The 27669-nt window shown below is 37.9% G+C and overlaps 1 protein-coding gene across 5 annotated transcripts in view; it reads right to left on the bottom strand.

Annotated features, from left to right (window-relative positions):
- Positions 1 to 27669, bottom strand: part of LOC138744475 (protein bicaudal C homolog 1-like) — a 284405-nt gene that overhangs the window by 105691 nt on the left and 151045 nt on the right. For 4 of the 5 annotated variants that reach the window (XM_069900687.1, XM_069900689.1, XM_069900688.1 and 1 more), the window contains one exon: positions 22791 to 22860. In XM_069900687.1, coding sequence (XP_069756788.1) covers positions 22791 to 22860 — 70 coding nt within the window. Of the gene's footprint in view, positions 1 to 22790; positions 22861 to 27174; positions 27655 to 27669 lie in introns of those variants that run through there. The other variant, XM_069900692.1, reaches the window with a different exon arrangement.

Here is a 27669-nt window from a genome sequence, read left to right as displayed (position 1 = left end):
GCCACACCAAAGCCAATTTTCACTTACTGGGTAACTCTCATATACAGGAACACTTTAAGCCGGGAAACCCAGGAACAGTGTTCATTGTCTGGAGATGGAGTAAAAAAAAAGACGGATGAGGGACTGCAGATGAGGGACTGCAAATGTCGGAATCGGCTAGTAACATGAGGACAGTGTTTTTGGTGGGGTGGGGGGTCAGGGGCTATCAGAAGATTGGTGAACCAGGGAAGGGTGAATGAAGAACAATGGCAGTTGATTGGCAGGTGGCAGGCAGAGAAGAGAGAAATAAAAGGGTCCCCTTTCCCACCCACTACCTTCTATTCTCATCCCCCTCTAAGGTTCCAACCTCTTCCACACACATTTCCCCCAGAGGAGTCTTCCCCCCTCTTCCACCCATCAATTTTGGTTCATTCTAATCTCACCAGATTCCAGCACTGGCAGCTAATATCACTCACCCCATCATTGTCCTCCTGACCACTTTGTCCCTCTTGCCTGTCTTTCCCTTTGCCAATCATCTAGCTCAATCCTTCATCCTTCGCTCCCCTCTCCCCAATTCACCAATTCCCCCACTGTAACAAAATCCCAAAGCAGAATGATCACCAGCTTTCCTTCCTGCAGTAATCTCTCATTCTGTGGACCAGAATGTAGGAAGCACTCAACAAATTAGGATTAGGCAACAGGGGTTTGACTGATAGATATGGAAAGGCAGGAGCAGATCCCACTCCCAGCTTCACATATCACATATCAGGTAAAGAATTTAAGATTCATTCTACAAGGTGCCACTTTGGCCACCACTCCAAAAGCTCCCATTGCTGACAGCGAATCTCAATGGCTGCAAATGTAAACCGGAAATCTGGATTACACAGTAATTAATTTTATTATGTGCAATAAAGACAGGAGCGATGTTCAAGTTGGTTCAACATATACATTACAGCATTTAGCAGTTTAGCTCAGCCTGTGGTATTAATCTTTCCTGATAGTTACTGACTTAACTTCTGTTCTGCTCCCCTTCCCTTTTTATTCCTCTGGTTTTCAAACTAATTCTCAAGTGTTTGACTCACTTTTCAAAAAAAATAGCTATATTTACCAAATTGAGTGCAATAATTCAATCAGAAAGGAGGTGGCATAACTGAGGATTTGGAGAAGAAAATAACAATCTGTGAAAAAGAATTTCAAAAGAAAGCTACTGAATTCCAAAAGATCCAATTAACTAATTTAAAGTTGAAGTATAATAAGTTACAGTCATGTCGATTTGAATGTCTGTTGAATCGTTCAAAAAATAAATTTTATGAATGGAGTGAGAAAGCTCATAAAGTATAAGCTTGGCAATTAAAAAACGAACAGTTATCTAGATTATACCAGCTATTAGAAATAAATCGGGTATTACTTTTAGTCAAAAAGAAATTAACGATGAATTTTGTAATTTTTACAAAAAACTTTATTTGACTGAATGTAAAGAGATAAAAGAAAATGCAATAGACTCTTTTTTGAAAAATATTAATTTACCACAGTTATCTCAAGAGGACAGACAAGAGTTAGATAAACCTTTTACGGATAGTGAAATTGAAATGGCTATAAAAGATATGCCAAATGGAAAAGTGCCTGGTGGAGATGGTTTTTCTATTGAGTTTTACAAGACATTTTATGTTGATATATCTTCCTTATTTAAGAATGTAATACAACAACTTTATGATACTTTTCAATTACCTGAGTCCTGTTCTAATGCTATAATTACAGTTATACCAAAAAAAGATAAAGATCCCTTAGAGGTAGCTTCTTACCGTCCTATATCTTTGTTAAATGTAGACTATAAAATAGTGGCTAAAGTTATGGCTAATAGGTTGGCTCAGTATTTACCAAAGATAATACATCGTGATCAAACAGGTTTTATAAAAAATAGGTATGCTTCGGATAATATTCTACGATTAATTACTTTGATAAATAGATCTAAATCTCAGAAGAATTATCCAATGGTGGTTTCATTGGATGCAGAAAAGGCATTTGATAGAGTAGAATGGAAGTTTTTATTTAAAGTACTTGAAAAGTTTTCGTTTGGTCTCTCATTTATTGGTATGATTAGGGCTTTGTATAATGGTCCGAAAGCTAGAGTTGTTACTAATGGTTTGCTTTCAGAATCCTTTAATTTAACAAGATCTACTAGACAAGGATGTCCATTATCACCCGCCTTGTTTGCTTTAGTTATTGAATCTCTAGCACAATTAATACGTCAGAATGATAGTATCAAAGGTATGAGAGTCTTGAATGAAGATTATAAAATAAATCTATTTGCGGATGACGTTTTGCTGTATTTGGTGGATCCTGATGTTTCTCTGCCAGCACTTCAAGATTCCTTAGAGATTTATGGTCAATTATCTGGTTATAAGGTTAATTGGACTAAAAGTGAAATTTTATCAATTAGTAAAGATGATTATTCAATATTTAGAAATATTACGAATTTGAAGTGGACGAAACAAATTAAATATTTGGGAATTAATGTTAATACTGACTACCAAAATTTATATGCACTTAATTATCTTCCTTTAATGAAGAAGATTAAGGCAGATTTAGTTAAATGGAAAGATTTACCTTTGGGTTTATTAGGAAGAATTAATACTATAAAAATGAATATTTTTCCTCGTATACAATATTTATTTCAATCAATTCCTTGTTGTTTACAAAAAAAGATTTTTAAAGGATTTATATAAAGTAATTAGGGATTTTTTGTGGAAAGGAAAATTTCCTAGGGTGGCGTTGAAAAAATTGATGTGCGATTTTCAATTTGGAGGGTTACGGCTACCTAACTTTCAATTTTATTATGAAGCAGCTCAATTTAGATTTCTTAGCGCATTAATGGCCACACAAGATACGCCTAGTTGGGCACAGATAGAATTGACAGTTATTTCTGAAAAATTTTCGAATGAATTTTTATTTCGATGGAATAAAAATTTGTTACGAACTTATGATGTACCAATATTGAAACATTTAATGAATTTATGGACAAGTAAATTACATAAAATGGGATTGAAAAATAAGTGGTCGGGAAGATTACCATTATATAATAATCAACTTGTTCCTTTCATGGTATCTAATACTATTTTGAAACAATGGGAGGAGAAAGGAATACATAATTTATCTGACTGTTTTTTAGAAGGTCATTTTTTGTTCTTTTGTAAAATTGCAAAAGAGATTTGATATAAGTGGTTATTCTATATTTGTGTATTATCAGTTAAGATCTTTTGTAAAACAGGTATGCAGTCGTCAAATGAATTTACTGTCTGAAACTGATTTTGAGAAATATGTGCTCTCATTTCCAAAAAAGGGTTATATATCAGGTTTGTATCGTATTTTGTTGGAAAGTGAAAGCAAAATAGATTGGGATAAAGATAAAATGAAATGGGAAAAAGATTTAAGTTTAACAATAACTGAAGAAGATTGGTCTGAAATCTGCCATAATAGTGTTCAAAAATTGATTAATGCTAGATTGGCGATGATTAATTATAGTTTTATACATCAATTATATTTAACACCCGAAAAATTTAAAAAATTTGGTTTTAGTAAGTCAGATCTTTGTTTTCATTGTGATCAGGTTTCTGGTACTTTTTTACATGCTGTTTGGTTGTGTGATCGGTTACAGCAATTTTGGAAAGGTATTCAATCTGTATTTAATAATCTATATAATTTTCATATTGTATTAGACCCTGATATATTTTTATTAGGGAACATGCAACCGTTGATTGATTTAGAATTAGATAATTACCAGATCTCTTTTATTTACTTAGCGCTGGCAGTGGTCAAGAAATGTATAGCGATTACTTGGAAGAATAGAAATGTATTGTCTTTAGATAGGTGGTATTCAGAGATGAAGTTTTGTTTGGTTATGGAAAGAATATCTTTTTCTATACAAGATAAGATGTCTTTTTATGAGTTAAAGTGGACCCCATTTATTGATTATATACAATTTAAATAAGTTTGAATTAATCATTTTTTTTTCTTTAAAAAAAACTCATCATTTTTTCTATATATATGTTTTCTTTTTTTTTCTTTCTTTTTCTTTTTTTTAGTTTTTTTATTATTAGTTGGGTTTTTTTTCGTTTAAGTTCTTTTTGTTTTTGTTTTTTTCATATATATTCTTATATAATAAAAATTTTTTGGATTAATAATTAATACTTAATTATTTTTTTTTGTTTTTTTATATATATCGATCTTTTTTTAAGATATATATTTTTAATTTTTTAAAATTATACTAATAGTATTAATTCTTCACTCTTTATCATGGGGGGGAGGGGGGGGTTTAGGGGTTAAAAATAGTTTTTTTTTAGTCTTAGTTTTTAGTTGTTAGGGGGAGATGCCGAGATTGGTATTGTATTAACTATGTTACTTTGTACTTGTATTACTTTATTTTGTATTTTTTCTGTACGTGAATTACTTACTTTCTTCATATGTTAAAATTAATAAATAAAGTTTCGAAAAAAAAAGAAAGGAGGTGGCATACGGTACATTTCCCCATATCCCAAATGTGGTTAACTGAAAAGTTCAATTATTCAAACTTTCTTTTGGCGGCAACATGACGTCACAAGTTGAAAAAAAAATTCACTCGGCCTGCTCACGTGGGGCTCTGACGCACTGTTAGCACCATTTTGAATCCAACTAAGCTCTTGCAAGCAGAGATCACGTTTTCTTTTAGGTAATAATTAATCATGCCTGAAAAGTCTTCCATTTTTTTTTGTTTTTGCTGATACAAATATTCTGCTGATGCTACTGGGCTGCTTCAAGCCATTATTCGGTTATCCAAAAAATCCAGTTAACCGAAAAACATCCGATCCCAAGCTTTTCAGATATGGGAAACTTACTGTTTTTTCTTAACTGCCTTAACAGCACACAACAATAACTTACACGTGAGAAAATGAATCAGTCAACACGAGATCAATTCCATTCGCCAATGGCCCTGAATTAGTTCCTCAGTTTAGATTCTACACAACAGTGTATTGAGCCAAAATGTTGACCACCCCTCTGCCTCCACAGACGCGACTGACCTGCTGAATTCCTTGAGCAGCTTGGTTTTTGTTCCACTATATGCAACTGCAAACTTGTCTGTCTCCAAGATCAACCATCTGTTGGTTGGTATATAATTTACTGATCATCAGATTATATAATAGTTCTGTGTTTCCCTCCTGCCATTCAGTTAGATTCATGGCCTCAATTACCTAATACAATTCATCCACCTAACCAGGACTTGAAGCTTTCTCCCTGCACACACAGGCTTTCCTGGAGAAAATTCTAGATTTTTACTGCCCTCAGCGTGAAACCATGCTCATTAATTGCCCAGCTCGAATGTCCCGGTTACATTCCTTTGTGTTAGATTTCCAAATTTTGTACAGTGCTCGTAATATCTAAACCACATGCCATAAATTCACTGCAAATGACATAGAAGGGGATTCTGACATATTGAATGCAATTAGCTTGCAATCCAATAGTGATACCATGTTACAACTAGAAATCATGCATCAAAACTATTTAGAACCATTTGAATGAAAAATCTTATTGAAAACTTTCAAGTTAATAGCTACTTCAAATGAGACTCAGTATGACGAAATCTTCAGGACTTTGAAACATCCGAAAATGGCCACATTAAATCATTCAGCCTGAAGGAATTGTCCAATGCAATAAATTGCTGATTTGATTTTTTTAGTACATAGAACCAGCAGTAAGGAGTAATAAAAGAGTAATGGTGAGAATATGTCTGCAATAGTGTCGAGGACAATGTTATGCAATCCAACTCATGGCCCACAACACAAGACTCCTTAGCACCTGCTGACAGAATCTAGTTCTGGGCACCTGCGGAAAGCGAAGCTGACAAATTAACTGGAGCTGTAGCATTTGTGAGAAATTATCCCCCTCTGATCCACTTGCTTTCCCAAGTCTTTGGTCCAATCCAGCCATTTTTCTTGTGCCTCCAACTGATATAGTCTGGCAGACGTAGAAAATTGACTCATTCTAATTCCTCTTATCACTGAAGTTGTTATGGCCAAAGTTCAGAATTACACAGAGGAAGGTGCAAGGCTGACTCCTAGCCAGACCACTAAATGGCAAGTCTAGTATAAACTAGGATACTTCTTCCTTGCTCCAAACCCATTTCCAGCCATGGTACTGGACCTCTGACAATAGTTTAAAAGGACTCCTTCCATCCTATATATGGGGATTCGAATCTATAAAGAACTGACCAAGTTTATTTATACACTATATCACGATCATTTATTATTTTGACCCAAGTCCGCAAGTTCTGTGGCTAACAGTTGTATTATTTCACTTGCCATAATTCCCCTAAGTAAATGTTGCTATAGTGAACACAAGGTAGATTCTATCTGATTCACTAATGCAATTCAAAGTCATTCACTGCCATTCCATCGTGTTACGTTATATGAATGTAAATTTTTGACAAATTTCCAGAAGCAAGAAGGTCATGAATGTACCTGAACCTTCTTTCCCTTCCTAGATAAGAAGCTGGATCCACCCTTACTGTAGGGTAGATAAAAAATACAGGGTGCAGTGTGTCTCATCCCGACAAACTGCAGCTTCACATAACTCCTGAATGCAAAGTGTTTACATTTTCAATTTAGCCCACTAACTCGGAATGAGTCGGAGGAAAGTAAAGCACACATAATCTAATTAGGGGTTAAAATAATATCTCTAGGATACTTTAAATCCTGGCAGGATGTCACTCCACAACATATTTTCAGGGTCACACAAATGGATGCAAAAGATCCCAAGGCACTATTTTGATGATGAGTTTTTCCGACGACCAAGCCAATATTCGTGATTTGACCAAAAATCAATAAAAACAAAAAAAATTTGAATAATTTTCAGTTTGATGGGTACAAAGCAGAGCTGCCAATTTCCTAACTCACAACATGGTGTCTGCTCCAAAAATACCTTCAGATTGGAAGGAGGCTGCATGATTGGAAGGAGGCTGCATAAATGCATGAGCCTCTTCCCCACTGCCCCCCCCCCCCAACAATTAGAAGCTATTCTTTTCATGTTAAACAGCAATTATCTGGACCAGTCATCAGAAGGCTTCTTATCCAACTCAACAGTAAATAACCCCTCTGGCGAATTATCATGTTTTTGCTTTTTTTAATCACAGAGGCAAGTGTTTTCCACGTTAAAATTACTTCAGAGATTCTTTCCATTTTAAGTTTCCCAAGTGGAGATATTTGGAAGGGTTATTTTTTATTTTTATATATTTTTATATATTTTATATATTTTTAAGGATTAGTCAATAGCCTTTTAAACATGATTGAAATCACCGTAGAACAATTACTTGTCCCTCTCAGATAAGTGATTTTACACAATGCCCACTACGTGGGCCTTGGGGAGACTTACCAAGAGCTGGACGCTGTGACATGAGAGGAAACCATCAGGAAGCATAAGTGAATGGGAAACAACATAGCAAACGCACTTAAGATCTTGTGAAATAATCTTTCTTTTTCAATCTTTTTTATTAAACATGTTATAGCAAACAATGCATGAGGAGAATAGAATACAGAATCAAATAGTAAACCCAGGAACATCAATGCATCACACAACATAAAACATTATAACACATTGAAAAATATCATCCATTTCTCCTCAATTTGGAATATGCAAAAAAAGAGAAAAAAATATTGTTAAAATCCCATCTAACCTATCAAAATAAACAAATAAAAAGAGCGAAAAAAAAGGATGGGAGAGTTTGCTACAACAGATCAGTACAAACTAGTTATCTGGTCTTTACCAATAAAAAAAAACAACAGAAATCCAGAACAGTCTGAAAGGTAAAGTCAAAATACTAATGAACTCCTGTAAAAATAGTTCATAAAAGGACACCGTCTCTACAAACTTCACAGAGGTATCAAAAGTGCAGCTTCTAATTTTTCCTAAATTTAAACATAACTTGAGAAAACCATTGCATTAAAGTAGGTGAATTAGGACCTTTCCATTTAAATAGAATGGCTCATCTGGCCAACAGTGTAGTAAAGGCTACAACCCGATATGCAGAAGTGGGAACTCGACCCACCTCTGGAACTCAAATTCCAAAAACAGCAGTCAATGGATTAGGTTGAAATTACCCAGTATAATTGACAATGTCTAGAAAATATCTGTCCAATACTTCTCCAATACAGAACAATACCAAAACATATGCATTAGTGTGGCTACTTGTGATTTACATCCATCACACGTTGGACTAACATTAGGAAAGATAAAGACCAATTTATCTTTCGTCATATGAACCCAATACACCATTTTAAACTGATTCAATGCATGTCGGGCACATAATGAAGAGGTATTAACTATTCCAAAAATCTTTTCCACAAAGTTCTTCTGGGTGAAGTGACTGAAGTTCTAATTCCCAAACTCCTCTAATTTTATCATTAGGAGATCAGTTGTAATTTTAATAAATTACTATAAATATTACCTATTAAACCCTTATGGGAAGGATTCAAATTAAAATGAGCATCAACCAAATCAAGTTGATATAAGAAAGTTAGGTAATATCTTATTCAAAAAATGTCTAATGTGGAAATATCTTAAAAAATGTGACTTGGGTATACAGGGGTAATATATTTGTTAGCTATTACATCAAAAGACATTAAATATCCATTTACAAACAGATCTGAAACATCTGTTGCTTTTCCAAAAAGAAAAGACTTGATCTACTAAAGACAATAAAAAATATAGTTGCGATAAATAGTACCTGATAAACTAATTTTTTTTAAATCAAAAAATTTGCAAAATTGAAACCAAATCTGTAAAGTATATATAAGTATTGGATGAAAGGTATCTACTAATCTTAGAAATTGTAAAAGGAAGAGCAGCTCCCAATAAGGAATCTAATGAATACCTCTGTTCAGATTTCAATTCCAAATCAGTCCAATGAGGGTGTTCTGGTTTGTTAGAATAATATACCCAGAAAATAATATCAAATATTAACTGGCAAATAATAAAATCTAAAATTAGGTAAAGCCACACCACCGTCTTTATTTAATTTCTGCGAATTAAATTTACTCAACCTAGCATTTTTATTATTCCATATATAAGGAGAAATTTTAGAGTCAATATTATCAAAAAATGATATAGGGATAAAAACTGGAAGTGCTTGAAATATATACAAAAATGTGGGTACAATTATCATCTTGATAGCATTTATATGACACATTAAAGTTATGGTCATCTAGGAAGTGTTTGCTTCACATAGACAATCAAAGGGAGAAAATTAAATTTGTATTAATGTTTAAATGTTTTTTTGTGATCTTAACCCCAAGATATGTGAAGTGTTCTTTAACCACTCTGAAAGGTATATACATGCAGATTGGTACATGCATATTCATTGGGATAAGTTCATTCTTGTGGAGATTCAATTTACATCTTGAAAAAATACTGAATTGGGAAAGCAAAGACAGCATTGAAGGAATAGATTTCTCAGGATCTGAAATGTATACTAAAAGATCATCTGAGTATAAAGATACCTTATGAATTACATCTCCTCTGTTAATACCCTGAATATCACTGGAGTCACGAAAAGGTTCCAAGGCTAGGTTAAATAATAAAGGACTTAATAGGGCACCCTGTCTAGTTCCTCGAAACAGATTTTAAAAAGAGGATTTCTGATTATTAGTAATTATTGCAACAACAGGAGCATGATAGATCAAATTAATCCATAAAATAAAACCAGGACTGAAATTAAACCTTTCCAAAATTTCAAACAGATATTTCCATTCCACTCTATCAAAAGCCTTTTCTGCATCTAACGATACTATACATTCCAGAATTTTGGTTGACGGAGAGTAAGTAATATTCATTAGCTTACGGATATTAAAATGTGAATAACGATTCTTTATAAAATCTGTTTGGTCCATAGAAATTATCTGAGGAAGAATATTTTCCAATCTGAAAGCTAAAATCTTAGAAAGAATTTTGGACTCAACATTTAACAACGATGTTGGTCGACAGGAAGCACCATCTAAAGGGTCCTTAACTTTCTTAAGAATTAACAAAATTGATGCTTCATAAAATATCCGTGGCAAGGTTCCAAAAGATACAGAATTGTTAAACACCCTGCAGAACCGAGGCGTTATTTTGTACTTGTGTGAAATAATGAGGGAAAAGAACGTGAGACACCATAAATGAAAGAATGAGGGAAAAAAGGCAGAACTAAATTGAAGAAATAAAATTAGGAAACTTCAATATTCAGCAAAGGGACATTTTCATGTCAGAATGATGTGCATCTTGGCAAAGAATCTGCAGGCAGTAGTATTCCTGTCACCTTGTCCTTCTAAATAGTAAAGGGTCTATGAATTGGAGGCACTGGAGTTTTGGCACATTGTATCTATGGGTCCAGAGGACCCCAAAACCCAGCAGCAATAAAAATTCACCAAGACAAATAGTTACTTAAACAAAAGTTGCTTTTGATTATCTTTAAACATGAAAACAGAATCACAATTTAACTTATTACTATTTATTTACTTAACCCCCTTCTAATTCTAAGCACACATGTATGTAATGAGTGCATAAAAAGTTTAGAAAAGTCCTTTGATTCACAGTCCAATCTCACTTCTCACTCCTCCAAGTTCACTGGTTGCAGGCAATTCTTATACTGTGCACAGAATTTAACATTTATGAATTTCACCAGGCTTTGATGCTTGAAAAGAAAACGGTTTACCACTCAGGAATGTTCTTGTCGGTTTTCAGAAAGAGATTTGTTGCTCGTGGGACACCCGCAACTGATTCCTTTAGATCAGCCACTTCAGTGACTTGCTAAAGAAACTTGCCCCATCAGGGTTTTCCAGATGATAGTCTCTTTCTTTTCAGTTCACCACAGAGTTCTTTTTTGTTTCCCTTATTTCAAGTGAAACATTAGGCAGCCAGTTCTCTCCTCTTGTATGGACCACAAGAGCTTTGACCAGGCTGAACTAAGAACTCACAATTCATCTTCAAAATAGAGTTTTTCCACAAGCTTGCCAGCTTGTCCTGTTCCAGTCCCAGCTGCTGCTGCTGTACTGTAGAACTGAATTCTCTCTCTCTCTCTCTCTCTCTCTCTCTCTCTCTCACACACACACACACACACACTCAGAGAAAACCATATGACCCTCTTAGAACAGCCAACTGCACTCAGACAGACTGCAGCTCCGAACCTAATCTGAGTCCGTTCATCTGTTGCTTTCCAAAACAATAATCCATTACTCCACAGCATGTTCAAAAAACACTTACTTGTGAAATTCTTACAGGCATTCTTCAAAGTTTTTGCAAAGGCACTCAAGAGCCTGGACTGTCTGGCTTGAGCAGAGCTCTGGCATTTTAAATGAGATCTGTTTTGAAGTGTTTGTATGTGACCTACACTAAAAAACCTGCCACAATTTATCTCCTTTAGAACATATCTATATACAATATAAAATATAACATAATCTGTCACAACTTATAGTGAAGGACCAGCTCTCACTCAATATGAAATGCTCTCTCTCGGAATGGTTTTGGGTAGTATTTTGAGGTTGAGAATTGGAGATACTCTCAGGCAGGTGAGGGGCAAATATACCATCACACTACTGAATTTTTCCTTTTGGTGCACAAAAGCCTTTTTGGAATCTGAAAGCATTTTATTTGCCGCTGAATTGAAAGCTTGAGAAACATTCTTGCATCCACACCACGGAATTTCTGGTATAATTTTTTAAAATTTAAACATACAGCATGGTAATGGGCCATTTTTGCCCATGAGTCTGTGCCACTCAATTTACATCCATTAACCCAGTATATTTTTGGATTAATTATTTGAAAAATTAATAAATATAATTATGCATCTAGTCAATTGTCATGGGAAAACAGAACATTAGCTATAGCACTGGAACAAAGATCACAAAGAATTTCTTTACCCAGTGGAAAATCTATGGAATTCATTTCACAGAGGCCAAGTCATTGTGTATTTTTAAGAAATGAGTGGATGAGTTCTTGATTAGGAAGGGAATCAGGAGTCAGAAGAAGAAGGCAGGAGAATGACATTGAAAAGGATAGTAAATCAGCCATGGTGGAATGGCAGGGAAGAATAGATGAGCCGAATGGTCTAACTCTGCTTCTATGTCTTATTGTCTTATGGTCTAATGATAATGCCATTGGATATCAAGGAAAAGCAAAAACAGAAACTGTTAGAAATACTCAGCAAGTCAGGCAGCATCTGTGGGGAGACAAATAGAATTAGTGTTTCTCATCACTGACACAGTTCTGCCAGCTTTAATACAAAGTCTTCAAATGGAAATACTCACTCTGTTTTGGCTAAATGGTACACCAACATTAACCTTGCACTCAATGTCACCAAAAGTAAGGAGCTGATAGTTGACTTTAAGAAGAGAAAGCCAGAGGTTTACAATCCAGTGATCATTTGGGGGATCAGAGGTGGTGAGCAAATTTAAGTTCTTGGGATCTTTCCTGGACCCAACACACTAATGGCATCATGAAGAAAGCACCTACTTCCTCAGGAGTTTGCAGAGGTTTGGTATGACACCAGAAACCTTGGCAAATTTCTACAGAGGAGTGGTGGAAAGTGTGCTGACCAGCTGCTTGACAGTCTGCTATGGGAACATCAATACCCCTGAGCATAAACCCGTCCAAAAGGTAGTGGACACAGCCCAGGACATCACTGGAAAAACCCTCCTCACTATAGAGAACATCTACAGGGAACGCTGCCATCAGAGAGCAGCAGCAATCATCAAAGACCCACACCATCCAGCACATGCTTTGTTCTCTCTGCTGCCATCAGGAAACCTGCTGCACCACCAGGTTCAGGAACAGCTGTTACTGCTCCACCATCAGGCTCCTCAACGACAAACTCAATCAGAGATTCATTTAAGGACTTTTACTTGTGCACTTCATTGATTTTCTTTTTGTTCTTCCTGTATTGCACAGTTTGTTTACATTAATTATCTCCCTACATACTTACGCTGAGTACAGTTCATTTTTTTGGCATTAACATTTAGTGATAATTCTGCCTCGCCTGCAGGAAAAAGAAATCTCAGGGTTGTAGGCGATGTCATGTATGCACGCTGACAAAAAATCTGAAATCTGCTCTGCACAAAATATATCTAATCTGCTGCGTATTTCCAGCATATATATTACAGATTTCCAGTCAATGCATATTGTTTTTCTATCTAAATGTCAAGGGAAAATGCTTAGTCCACCTTGTCGAACATGTTCATTTGCTAGCATTGTGACCCAAGCTGGAAAGATCTCCAAATCCTGCTGCAGACAATCATTAAGCTTCATTTTCAAAGAGTTTCAAATATAGTCATTGATGAAGAACCTAAAGATGGCTCGACCGCCCTGAAATAGCAGAATTGAAACACCACCATCACCTTCTGTTGTGCAAAATACAACTATAAGGAGTCCTTTCCTCATGGCCAAATGACGAACTTGACTAGGACTCTTTGATGCAATCCTCAGTCAAGGGCAGACACTCTTACCTCACCCAAGATCTTTTATCCATGTTTAAACAAACATGGTCATCATGGCTGGGACAATGTGGCCAGGCCAAACGTAAATTAAGCAATAACAAATGGAGTAATACCCTTGGCATCTGGCACCTATGGGGATTGGTAGATGCCAGATAAGTAAATTTTCCAGTTGCTTGAGACTCACTCTTACAATGCCTAACCATTACACCAGCATTAAGAATACACCGTTTAAAAGACAAAAGACTGCAAAATGTAAAGTAATTTGGAAAAAAAATCAGTATTGTAGTCCTTAATTACATAAAGTTTACTTTTATCAGGTAATTCCCATAATTTACAAAATTTAAAATTAAATTAGAACCCCAGGCACACTGTAACACCATGAAATTACCACTATGTTAAGCATGCCACCGTCATAATTAACCCTCCTCGCTAAGTTTACAGATAAAGCCTTACAAAAATAAAGACTCTTACTAAGCAGGGAAAAGGAGACACCCCTATGGCAAGTGGCATCAACCAGTTATTCATCCTGGGCGACACCATTTTATTCAAAAACACAACTTTATTCAAACAGCTGCTATGAGCAAAGCACGACCAAAGCAATCCACTGGCTGAATATTTGTTCCCATCGTTCTGTGTTACTTCAGAGAAACTTTATTTTTACAATTTTAAACTATCATTAAAATTTTAATTTATTTTCAAAAAAATTATTTAATTATTTTCCTCCTTTTTTTGTTGCCAGTTACTTTGGGTTGCCTGTTGCTTGAATTCTGGATAACAGGGGTTTTACTGTAGCTTGCAACAATTTAATGTATGTTCCACATGTATATGTTATCTATGTGCCTGTACTCTAATTACAATTGAATTAGTTGTGTTGACAATAAGCTGTAAAAGCTACATCTATTACCTATTTCGAATACAATGATTGGACATATTAATTTGATTAAAATGAACATTCTACCTAAATTTTTGTACCATTCTCAAGCCTTACCAAATTTTATTCCTAAATCCTTTCTTTAATTCATCAGATTCTGTTATTTCTTCATGTATGTGGCAGGGAAAACAACCATGTATAAGTAAAGCCCATCTTCAGAAAACTAATAGGAATGGGGGAATGTCATTTCCAAATTTTTGATTTTACTATTGGGTAATCAATGTACACAGTTTTCTTTTGTTATTAAAATTTGATAAATTAGTAAGTCGCCCTTGGGTAGAAATGGAACTGAATGTTTCTAAGAAATCTGTTCTCCCTCTTTCACTTTCTAAATTGACACATAATCGAACAAGGAGAATTAGATTGAGAATATGGGCTCAATTTATGAAACTTTTTGGTAATAATAATTTCTCTCTGACTAGTTCTATTATAGATAACCATCAATTCCCGCCTTGAGTATTAGATGAAAGCTTTAAGGAATGGTACAGATTTGGTATTAAAAATTTTTAAAGTTTATTTATTCAAAATAACTGCTTCTTTTTGAACAATTGTCAGTTAAATCTAAGCTCTCTAATAGATATTTTTTTAGTTATTTGCAAGTTAGGGATTTTATTTGGTCTAAATTGAACCCTTTTCCTCGAATAGCAGACTCAAATATTCTTGATGTACTTTTTGATGTACAATTTGTTCCCAGTGGATCGATATCATGTATTTATGTTGATCTATTGGATTTAAGACTAGCCCCAGTGATTAAAAATGATTGGGAGCATGTTCTTAATATAACTTTTTCAGATGAGGATTGGTTTTCCACTCTTAGTTTGATCAATGAATCATCATTTTGTGCAAGGCACTGTTAATTACAATTGAAGGTGGTACACAGACTATACACGTCTAAAGTTCAATTATCCTGTTTCTATGCAGATGCGAAAAATGTAAAATTTTTGAAGCCTCCCTGATTCATATGTTCCAGGAGGATATTGAAAGAATATTTTTCAGTCTTTATCAATGATTTTTAAGATTAAATTAGATCCACGCCCTTTCATTTCCCTGTTTTTTTTTACGCAAAACAGCTTATACTTTTATCGGCATTTCAAGAGCAGGTTTTAGCTTTCAGCACGTTGATAGCCAGACGAGCAGTTTTAATGAAATGGAAAGATGAATTCTCACTGAATCGTGCAACAGTGGCTACAGGATGTAATGTCATATTTAAGTTTAGAGAAAATTAGATATAATATTAAAGATAAAAAGTTTCAGTTTGAAAGGGTATGGGGCCCATTTCTAGAATACTGTAATAATTGGCAGTTTTAGGTGATCTGCTGATCTGTCCGTCTTCTGGAGGTCGCAACTAGATCCATCTTTGTATTTCTCTTGTAACCTTGACTAGAGGGAGGAGTTAGATTAGTATTAGTTTTAGGGTTTATGTTTCTTTTGGATAAATGGATTTATCAGGTTTAATTATGATTATCCTAGATTCCATTTCTTTTAAGATATTATATCAGGTATAATGAGGCTTGGTATATAATATTATTTAACTGATCTATATGTATAATCATTTTAACAAACCATCACATTTAAAAATTTACTATTTACTGTATTGTGCATTTATTTTAATAGGATATGTATATGTTATCGTATTGCTTTGCTTTTCTGTGGTGCGCTAAGGTAGCAGCAGGCAAGCACAAAATTTGAAAGACTGAACAACCAGCTTTATTCCAGTAAAAGTTCATGCCACGGTGGCTCCCCTTGTGGGTGGCTCGGCTCAGGTCTATATTCTGAGTGCCAGCCGGCCAAGTGGAGTCAGCCCCTTAGGTGATCTCTTCAGGTCGGCTGATTGACAGCTGGCCAGGTGGAGTCAGCCCGTTAGGTGGAACAGTAGGCTGATGGTCGTATCACCACATTTACCAATATACATTATTAGGTTAAACTCAATAAAAATATTTTAAAAAGAAAAAGAAGCTACATCAATGAAAGTATCTCCTTATGAACTGGAATGAATGGTTTCTTCTCAAGCAAGTAGATTGAACACAGTAGCAAGAGGTGTGGAAAACATCATGGAAGAATATTGCTGAAGTACAACAGTACTGAAGGGCCCTTTTTCCCACGTGTTTACTTAATTCCACCATTTGTTACAGAACAATGATGCAATCATTGAAACATTTGTAAAATGGGGAACAAAGTGTTGTTCTAACCTTGGGTGTTGTCTAGGCAGTGTGCCCTAGTGTGCAGCCTGGGTGTGTTTCATGGGTCTTCAGGGGCCTCTCATGAAGTTCCAATTAGTTTTTGTCTCTCTTAAGTTGCCAATGCTAACAGACCTTGGTGTTCTCATTATTCACCGATGAAGCAACAGCTCAAAGAACAGCCTTTTCCAGACTTTCAAACCCATAAAGTTCAAACAGGACCAGCCAATAAATACAAGTACAAGCAGAAATTAAGTGCCTCAGCTTTGAAGAGAGGGTGGGAGAAGTGGGGTGGGGGGGGGGGGGGGTGGTATGTTGAGTAAGGGTAGACTGTGAGCAGCTAAGCAAATGGCCCAGATGATCCACAACTGTAGCCTGTGTCTCAGGGGATAGCATCAACATTAAAACAGGCTTTAAACAGCCTGTTTGAGGATCCGGTGGCATTTCTTTTAAACGTCCTGTAACCATGGACGTCTGTGCCCAAGATGGCCACGCCGGCGCTGGGACAGTGGACCATGAAGGTTTACACACTCCAGGGGAACAGTGGACTGACATCAATAAGAAGGAGAAGCCTGGGAGATGATCCTACAGGAAGGTGACCATGGCAACAAGTCAACAAGGGGTTCAATGGCTGAAGGACCCAGACAGGCTGCTGACAACCTGTGGGCAAAGGGCTCACATCACGCTGTTTGCGACTAAAGACCGGCTCATGGGAACAAGGTATCGGAACCGGGATTCGAGAGGGTGCTGAGGGCAAAGAGGGCCCCCGAAGGGCCTTGGCCGCTGAAAACTTACTAATCATATCGGAGGTTTGGATCTGGAGTTCAGGTTGCCAGTGGATTGAACTGGAGTCTGTGAGACTGCAGAAGCTGTGGGAGTACTGGAGACGAATCCATGGACACCCGGTGTCTCTGAAGGGACCCTTTTTGCTTGTCTTATTATGATGATTCTTTGGCTTGGAAACAGGCAAAAGTTGACATTTATTGTGCACCTTACATACCTGACAAAAATAAAGGAACCTTGAACATTAGGGTCTGCATTAAGGACAGACCCTCTGCCCCAGTGCAATTCCTTTTGACCAACTTGCCCGCGCTGACCAAAATGTCCCACCCACATGAGACCGCCTGTCTGCATTTGGCCCATATCATTCTCAACCCATCCTATCTGCACATCTTCCTGATAGTTTTCCTTAAAGTTTGCATTAGTATCTGCCGCAATATCCTCCTCAGGCAGCCCACTGCCTACACCCATCAATCTCTGTGTGTAAAAAAAACACCCCTCAGATTCCTGTTAAATTTCTCCCACCACAAACCTGTGTCCTCTGTTTACTGATTCCCCTTCTCTGGGCAAAAGACTCTCTGCATTTACCTGATCCATTCTTGTCATGCAATCTCATTTCTTTCTACAAATACTCAGGAGTACAGCTCATATCCGAATGTCTCACCAATTATGAGTGAAATCATAAAACTCTTTGTCAGAACAAAGAGCCTTGAAAATTTGAAACACTGTCCCACAGAACATATCAGAGTCCTTCAGTATAGATCGCAGGGTTTTGTGGTGAGATACGTGTGCTGACTGCAGGTCGAATCATCGACTGCTCTTTTGATTTCCAAGGCTGCTGCATGACCTGCTGAGTTTCTCCAGCCCTTTTGCGTAATGTACGTCAGTATGCTCAGAAGTCTGAAGGGCAGCTAAAATGATGAAAAGATATGATGGTGGAGATCCAGAGAGGTTATTTGACATGGTGGGGAATCCACAACATGGGAATGCGATGTTAAATTGAGAGCTAGCCCTTTGAGACTTTTAATAAAAGAAATTTCAGGCTACAGGAAATCAGAAGTAAAGCAGAACATATTGGAAAAACTTAACTGTTCAGACAGCATTTGTAGAAAGAGAAACAGTGAGATCTGGATCCTTCATCAAAACGGAAAAAGAGACAAACAATTTTGCCTGGGAAGCAGGGAAGACAGAGATGGTAGAATGAAGGGAATTTCTCTGATAGAATAAAACAGCAATAGAGTAAAATAAATTAAGATACTTTTAAAATTTATACATTTTTAAAATATGGACATACAGCACAGTAACAGGCCCTTTTGGCCCATGAGCCCATACTGCCCAATTACACCCAATTGACCTACAACTCAGGAATGTTTTGAATGTTGGGAGGAAACCATAGCACCCAGAGAAAGCCCACACAGACAGACAGGGGGAGAAAATACAAACTGCATACAGAGTGCCCTGGATTTGAACCCAGGTGGCTGGCGCTGCAATAGCATTGTGCAAACCACTACACTAACAGTGCCACCCTCTCAGCTAACTGTGCAGTCTGTTGTTTGTTATATGATGCAAAGTCAATGCAAAGGGAAGAAAGAAGGATAAAAATGAAGCAACACACAAAATGCCAAAGGAACCCAGCGGCTCAGGCAGCATCCACTGACAGTCGGGCCATAATCTTTCCTCTGCCTCTTGCCTTCCACGGATGCACTGCTGGAATGCTGAGCATGGAATGAGCTGCTGAGGAACTCAAAAGGTCAGGCCACCTCCAAAGGTAGAAAATGGCCAGTTGAACGTTTCGGGTCAGGGCCTTTACTGAGACTAAAGTGGGAGTAGAGATATCAACTCTGTAAAGGGGAGGGGGGGGGTATGAGAAAGGCTGAGACGATAGGGGGTTAGATAGTAGGTGGGAATGGTGGAAAGAAGGGTGAACGGAGGGGATAAGGTTGGAGAAAAAGGAAAGTTTAGAACTCTACATTTGCTGACATTTCCATCCCTACAAGGCAAGAGCTACAACTTCAGTTGAATGAATGATAAGACATTATTTTCACTGCTCTATATTTACAAGTTGAAAACAAATTGTCATCTGATCATTGCCAATTGACTATTTACATACCTTGAGGAATAAAAGGGCTGTCATGGACTCTTAAGCCACAAATACCTCAAAGTTACTTAAACAGATGCATGGCACTTAAATCGACATTAGCAGAAAAATAATATTAATTTTTCCTTTGGTTCTTGGAAATGAATCATAGGTTCAATAAATAGATTTTACTGATGACAAATAATTTGTCATTTGGAGGATTTACACTGGTAATTAATGCTTGGCAAATAATTCAATAAGCATTGAGAGTTGGGATTGAGAAGCTGTTGTTTCTACTTAAGTAACTACCTGATGCATAAAAGTTTTGTGGCGTTAAGCTTGCTCACTGAGTTTCCAGTGACATTTGTTTTATTGCATTAAACCAACAGAACAGCTACACTGTAATTAAAACTTAACCTTAATTGTGAGGTTCAACCCTTGCTCCCTTGAAACTTCCCATCTCGGATCCAACCACTCAATCTTTTCACATCAGTTCCTAAATCTCCCTTATCTCCAGCTGAATAAAGCATATCGTGACAATTCCGCATTCTTCAATTGCATCCGCACATTTTCTTTTGCCTACCAACCTCTATGAACCCGTTATTATGTCATAATCTCTCTCCTCTCTTCCTGCTTAAAGCTCGTCAATCAAACTTCCAGCCAATAGAACTGCACCTGGTCAGACTGCCATTATGGCTCACAGCCCTTCCTGGTCGCCAGTGTCTTCAGTACCATTAACTGCTTCACACCCCTAACCATCCCAACTCTCTTTCCACGTGCTCACTCCTGGTACATCTAGGGATGCCTTACGTTTCTACATTATGCTGCCTTCGGTAATGATGGGGTGGGGCTGCACTCTTGTGAATGTCAGTAAACTACAGAAAATAACATACAAGATGAAAATGGTACACTCTGTTGCACTGGGTGGAATTACTTCTTATCCCTTCCTTGGCTGTCATTTTAAATGTTTATATTGTCAGTTAATTACTTCAAAACTGGCCACTTAAAAAAATAATGATGCTTTGTCTTTGTCTTAAGATTGATGATACCTTTGTTTGGACTTTCTACAGGAGCTCTTTTCGAGAGTCTCCTGGCCGCCTACATCACGGAATGGTATGGATTGCTGTTGCAGCATTGGATTGGAGGCCCATCCACAGGACCATAAGAGCAGCAGAGAGCATCTCTGGGGTCTCCCTTCACCCCACAAAACCCCCTGCAAAATCACTGAGGTTCCTTTCCACTCTGCACACAGCATCTTCCACCTACTCCCGTCAGGAAGGAGATCCAGGAGTATCAGAGTCAGAACCGCCAGGCTGAGAAACAGTTTCTTCCCATGGGCAATGAGGCTGCTGAACAACTTAAATGAACTGCTCAGACAAACCCTCTGAGACTCTACTATTTATGTATCAGACAACATTTTTTTAGTATTATGTAAATACATATTGCATATGTATGTAAGGGTTTTTGCATCTTTTTGCACTGAGGACTGGAGAACACTGTTTTGTTGGGTTGCACTACAATCAGAGGAGATAATAAACTTGAACTTGATAAAAACATTTAAAATGTTAAAAGTTGTACTCCTCACTCCCTGGCTTCCTTGCTTTGAGAGATCTTTTTTTTAAAAACTTTACTTAAAACTTTTAAAAACCATATAAAATCAATACCAATCAAAAAAAAATTTTTATACAACACAAATAATGGTAAACCACCCTCCCTCCCTCCCCCCCCCCTCAGCCATCCCCCCTAAGGGGAGCCAAAAAAAAAACCATAAAACATATACAATATTTTAAAATACTTCCAAACCCATATATTCTAAATAAGGTGACCACATTTTAACAAAAAAAGAATAATTATCATGCAAGTTATATGTTATTTTCTCCATATACATACAAGATCTCAATTCATTATGCCAATGTGCTATATTAATCTCTATATTGTCTTTCCAAGTAATTGCTACACGTTTTCGTGCCACAGATAACGCCAAACGTACAAATGCTATCTGAAACTTATCCAACCCCCAAACCAGTCAAAGAAACCATATAACCCAACAAAAAAAATCTCTGGATCTAATGGTAATTTAATTTTAAATAATTTCTCCAAAACCAGCCTAACTTTTTCCCAAAATGATTGTACCCTGTCGCAGGACCAAACTACATGCAAAAAAGTTCCAGTACTTAACCCACATCTAAAACAAAGATCCGAATTATTAAATCCGTATTTTTTCAATTTCTCAGGAGTCAAATATAACTGATGCAAAAAATTATAATTAACCAAACCAAATCTTACATTAGTCAATTTAGTTACCCCTTCATGACACATAACCTCCCAATCCTCTTGAGGTATAACATAATTTAAATTACTTTCCCATCTATTTCTAGATTTCTCCAAATACGGTTTATCCATAGTTTCCTGTAACAATCAATACATATCTGAAATAAAACCTCTCTTTGGTAAAAGCAATGTTATTATGAATTAGGCTTTGAAAGTTCTTCAATGAGTTTATCTGCTTCACTGGTTGATGACATCACTGTTGCTGGAGCTCAGTGTTTGGAAATAACACCACTGAGCTTTGAGGCCACTGCAACTTCATGGGCAGATTTCTTCAAGGCAAGAAGCAGGAGCAGAAACAATGCTCTTCAGCAAGACTCTATTCTCTCCGGGCATTCAAAGACCCTAACAGCTGTTCACATGTTTGTGACACTTCACTCAACTCAGTCATCTGATCAATAGTATCTCAATGATTTCCATCTGCCCACCACAAAATATTATTATTACATTTGGCAGAACTCTGCGGCTCACTCCCAGGTTCATTACCACTCAAGCTATGAAAATCTTGTATTAATGTGTCCTCAACTGCCAGGGGGCTCACTGGGCCATGAAATAACAGGATTACGCTTATGTCAGCAGTTGCCTGTGATCGTCCATTGGTGTATTGTAACCAGATTCAGGTCCACACCACAAACCCATTTACCTCTGAAGAAAGTTGAGGGTAAGGACAGGTGAGGGGTTGGGGGGGGGGGGGGGGGGGGAATGAAGAGTAGTGTATGTCTGCAGGAAACAGTTGTTAATTATAATGAGCAGCAGATGAAAGTGTAAAGAGTGAATCAAGCGAACATGCCAGAGTCTGAAGTATAAAATCACGCATTTGTTAGGAAGTTGATGCATGTCACTGTCCGTCTTGAGGTTTGGCTATCTCATTGTCCTAGTGAACAAGCACATTTCATGGCACTTGGCTATTTCTTAACATAATCTACACATGGAAGTCTTTTTCGAGAAAATGAGTACTGTAGACATGCAAACCATTTCAGTGTATTCTATTCCGACATTTTCAGCTCTGTCTATAAGCCACTTACCTTTCTTGGACTTGGCTCCGATCTTCAATTTGGACGGCCATGCAATTTGTGTGCTTGTTTCTGCCATAATCTGTTGAAAGATGTGAAAGCCGATGAAAATACCATGCAAATTGCTTGAATGCAGCTGCTATCACAATCACTGCTCAAGATAGGCAAACTCCAGCTCCCCATCTACTGTCAGAGGCAGGGGATAATCTTACCAAAGATACAATAACCAGCTAAAAGCACAAACACCAGTTCTGAAAATCTTGCAACCATTTCAATAAATAGCCCATGTGATGGTTGCCAGACCATTGAGAGGGACTGGGGTGTTTGACAAGGGAAATCAAGAGTCAGTTAATGGGCGATGAAAGTTGGGGATAATTTAGAGCCAGATGTGGAGGAACTCAATTTCTCAAAGCACTGTCGGTAAGGTGTTTGTACATTCTCCTCGTGTCTGCATAGGTTTCTTACGGGTGCTCCGGTTTCCTCCCACTATTCAAAAAACACCAAGAGTTTCAGGTCATTGGGTATAATTGGCTGACATCAGCAAGTGGGCCGAAGTTACTACGCTGAATGTCTAAATTTAAGCAACTTTTAAGAGTATTTAAAATTGAATTTAAGAATGTAGGAAACAACTCTTACTAAATAAAACATCACCAACACTGCAATACCCATTACAAATGTGTTCTAACAAGGTAGTCCAAACCATGGCTACGGATCTCTTTTGTTTCAGTAGGAAATGGTGCAATGCTCTCAGGAGCTCATTTGTCTTAACAATGCACGGAAGACGATGCAAAGATAGCCTTAAACTAAAATTACACGCTGCCCTTTGGAAAGGGTTCAAGTACACCAAGAGCTGGAGGGCAAGGCAGGGTGGTAGACAGAGAGGGTGACAGGGCCCGGAGAATACAGTGAATGTTGAGTTACAGTGGACCACAATCCTCAATGCTTGATGAGTCGATGTTATTGCATGGGCTAACATCAGCATGAAGATCCAAAGAATGGGTTCTGTTCTATGAGCTTGTCTGAGCAGTAGCATGCCACGCTTATAGTCCCCAGTGCATACAACTCAACACATTTAATACTTTGGGTATTATAGAAGAAAAGACAAAATGTAAAACTATTGACATTATGATGCCAAGTCTCTTTCTTTTTCGATCTTTTTATTGATTTTAATATAAAACATAGAATAGGCAATGCACGGGAAGAATAAGGTTGAAAAGATTATAATGTACAACAGTTGGTAAATAATAATAGTATCTTCATCTCCCCGTACTCAAATCAAAGAAAAAAAAATGTTGCTTTATAGTAAAGAACCCCCTATATTAATCTAACAGAAGAAAACAAAAAGAAAAACTGGAAGCCTTAGATTAGCATTCATCGAACATATGAAGCTTGGTCCTCACCCAAACTTAATGGTGTCAGGAAAAAGAAAATCAGAAAAAGACGTTAGCAATGATATCATATGAAAATATTGTCTGAATGGGTGCCACGTTTCTTCAAGTTTAACAGAGGAATCAATGTGGCACTTCTAATTTTCTCTAAATTCAAACAGGCCACGGTTCGATAAAACCAATGAAGCATAGTAGGTGGAGTGGGGTCCTTCTATTTAAGAAGAATTGCTCTCCTAGCCGCCAGGGTGGTAAAAGCTATCATCCGACAAGCAGAAGCCGATGATGCCAAATCTTAGGCACGCACATTTTTATTGGTAATGAGCCAGGAAGCACACGTCTTTATTGAACTGTAAATGCCCTCCTTCATCAAGGAGGCTCAGGCCTGAAAGGATGATTACGTATCTTTGCCTCCTCTAGGCACAGCAGAACCTGCTCAGTTTCTCCAGCAATTGTGTCTATTGACTGCAATCGCAACATCTGCAGACTTTCTTGTTTCACTCTTTATAGCGCTGGACAGGGGGTGGAAATGAAGAGACCCCTGGCAAGATCAGACTCAATCATCTAATGAATGTCCTCTTCCACAACAACTACCATCCTTTACTCAGACCAGATGCTGATTGGCTAACTGTGCCTTTGCAGCATTTTTGAATTTAACCTCCTGTCTCACTCGTGGAAGTTTGCAATGAACATTAACCACAAGTGGAGATGCCTTTAGGTTTAACTAGATTATTTGTAATCAGGCTTTCACAACATAATGACATCGCTTTACTGTTACTTTCAATTTTGCTGCCAGGAAAGCAATGTTGCAATGACAGACGTTTCCTTGAAGTGCTTGTGTGGCAATGCGCTCTCTCTGGAACACCCACTTGTAATAAGAAATCAAAAGCTCAGAGCTAAGTTGGAACATGGGGCAACTGCCAGGCTACAGTGGTTCAGTCATGTGGTGGGTCAGTGAAGCAGAGATGACATTGAACACTACAGCACAGTACAAGCCCTCCAGTCTTCGATGTTGTGCCGACCCATATACTCCTTTAAAAAAAAAGTTTTGAACCCTCCCTACCCTGTAAGCCCCTATTCTCCTTTCATCCATGTGCCTGTCTAAGATTTTCTTAAATGCCCTCAATGTTTCAGCCTCCACCACCACCATCCCTGGCAAGGTATTCCAGGCACCCACAAGTCTTTGTGCAAAAAAAACTTTTCCCTGATGTCTCCCCTAAAGTCCCTCCCCTAACTTTGTACATATGTCCTCTAGTGTTTGCTGATCTTGCCCTGGGAAACAGGTGCTGGCTGTCCACCCTATCTATGCCTCTCATAATCTTGTAGACCTCTAACAATTCTCCTTTCATCCTTCTACACTCCAAAGAAAAAAGTCCCAGCTCTGCTAACCTTGCCTGGTAAGACTTGTTTCCCAATCCAGACAACATCCTGGTAAATCTCCCTCTCCATAGCTTCCAAATCCTTCCAAATATCAGGTGTCCAGAACTGAACACAATACTCTTAGTGCGGTCTTACTGGAGATTTGTAGAGTTGCAACATGACCTCTCTATTCCTGAACTCAATCCCCCTATTAATGAAGCTCAGCATCCCATAGGTCTTCTTAACTATCCTAGCAACCTTTCTGGCGACCTTGAGGAATGTATTGATTTGAACCCCAAGGTCCCTCTTTTCATCCACACTCTTAAGTAACTGACCATTAACCATGTACTCAGTCTTTTGCTTTGTCCTTCCAAAATGCATCACCTCACGTTTATCCGGATTGAAATCATTTGCCACTTTTCTGCCCAACTTTGCATCCTGTCTATATCCTCTGGTAACCGTCAAAAATCTTCAGCTCCATCCACCACTCCTCCAACCTTTGATTCATTTGCAAACTTACTGATCCATCCCTCCACCTCTTCATCCAGGTCATTTATAAAAATTACAAAGAGCAGGGGTCCCAGAACAGATCCCTGCAGCACTACACGAGTCACTGACCTCTAGGCAAATAACATAGGAGGAAGAGGAGAAAGGCAAAGTTAAGAGAGGAGAGGGAAGCAGAGGAGCTTGACAAGAGCAGGGGGAGGGGTAAGGAAAAGCAACTGGTTGCGAGAAGGAATAACAAGGGAACAAAATGGATGGAAAAGGATAGAGTTGAGGGAGTAGGGAAGGAGAATAAATGTGCATGTCTGAGAGCGGAGAGAGAGGTGAAAAGCAAATTAGAATGATGGAAAAGGAAGTTAAACTGTGCAGTGGACTTTGTGCAGGTTGATTATCCTCCCTTTGCCACCACGTGATGATTTGCAATGACAAATTTAAGACATGGCTTCAAGACATGACTAAATTTGCAACTCTCTATCGGGCAGGGTGCAATCATTGGGGATTGGTGACAGCACATCCTCCACAATTATCCTTAGGGCTCCACAAGGTTGTGGGTACCCACCTAACCCCCTATATACTCTGTATACCCACAAATATATGGCTAAGCACCGCCTCAACTCCATCTATAAATTTGCAGATGACACCATTGTCATAGGGGTGGTCTCCTGCAATGACATGTCAGGGCACAGAAGGGAGACAGAAAAATCTGTGCCTTGGTGACAAGGTAACACCCTCAATGTCAGCATGATCAAGGAGCCGATTATAGACTTCTGGAAGAGATGGAGCTCATTCCCCAGTCTGCATAAATGGTCACAAGGTGGAGATATGTTCCTAGATGTAAACACCTGCATTTACTTACCCTGGTGATGCAATAACCAAAAAAACACATCAGCACCTCTACTTCTTCAGAAGCCTGAGGAGGTTTGCCGTGACACTGGCAAGTCCTAATTAACTTTTACAGATGCTCCACTGAAAGCATCCTATTAGGGTGTATCAATGTGTGGTACGGGAACTGCTTCATCCAAGACCACAAGACGCTGCGGAGTGTTGTTAACATAGCTCAAGTCATCATCCATATCCCCTCCCCTTCAGTGACTGCATCTGTAACTCCCCTTACCTTGGAAAAGCAGACAACATATTAAAAGACTTACCCCAGCCACATCTTCTTGGCCCCTCTCCTATTAGGAACTTGATTCATGAGTATGAGATCATGCACACTAGATTCAAAGACAGTATCTTTCCTACTATTTTAGACTCCTGAATGGCCTCCAAAATAGGAAAACACTTATCTTTGCTACTTACAAGCTGATCACTTTGTATATCTGCACTTTTGTACTGTGCCTTGCTTGTACTATGTATCAGATGTCTAACTGGTTTTCTGCCACAATACTGGTACACATGAACATAAATGAACTTGAACATGGCCTAATATCTATTTCCACAGACATCTTCTCTTCGCTCTGTCCAAGACCACAAGAAACTGCAATGAATCGTAAAAGTAGTTTGGACCATCACACAGATCAACCTCCTTTTCACTCTGCCTATTCCTTGTACTGTCTCAGGAAAGCTGCCAATATTTTAAAGGCCATCCCACCTCCGTCGCACTCCCTTCTCCCTCCATTGGGTACAAGGCGAAAAACACTAAC

Source organism: Narcine bancroftii, chromosome 10 (assembly GCF_036971445.1).
Source record: "Narcine bancroftii isolate sNarBan1 chromosome 10, sNarBan1.hap1, whole genome shotgun sequence".
Classification (NCBI taxonomy): Eukaryota; Metazoa; Chordata; class Chondrichthyes; order Torpediniformes; family Narcinidae; genus Narcine; species Narcine bancroftii.
This window is presented reverse-complemented; position numbering and strand designations above follow the sequence as displayed.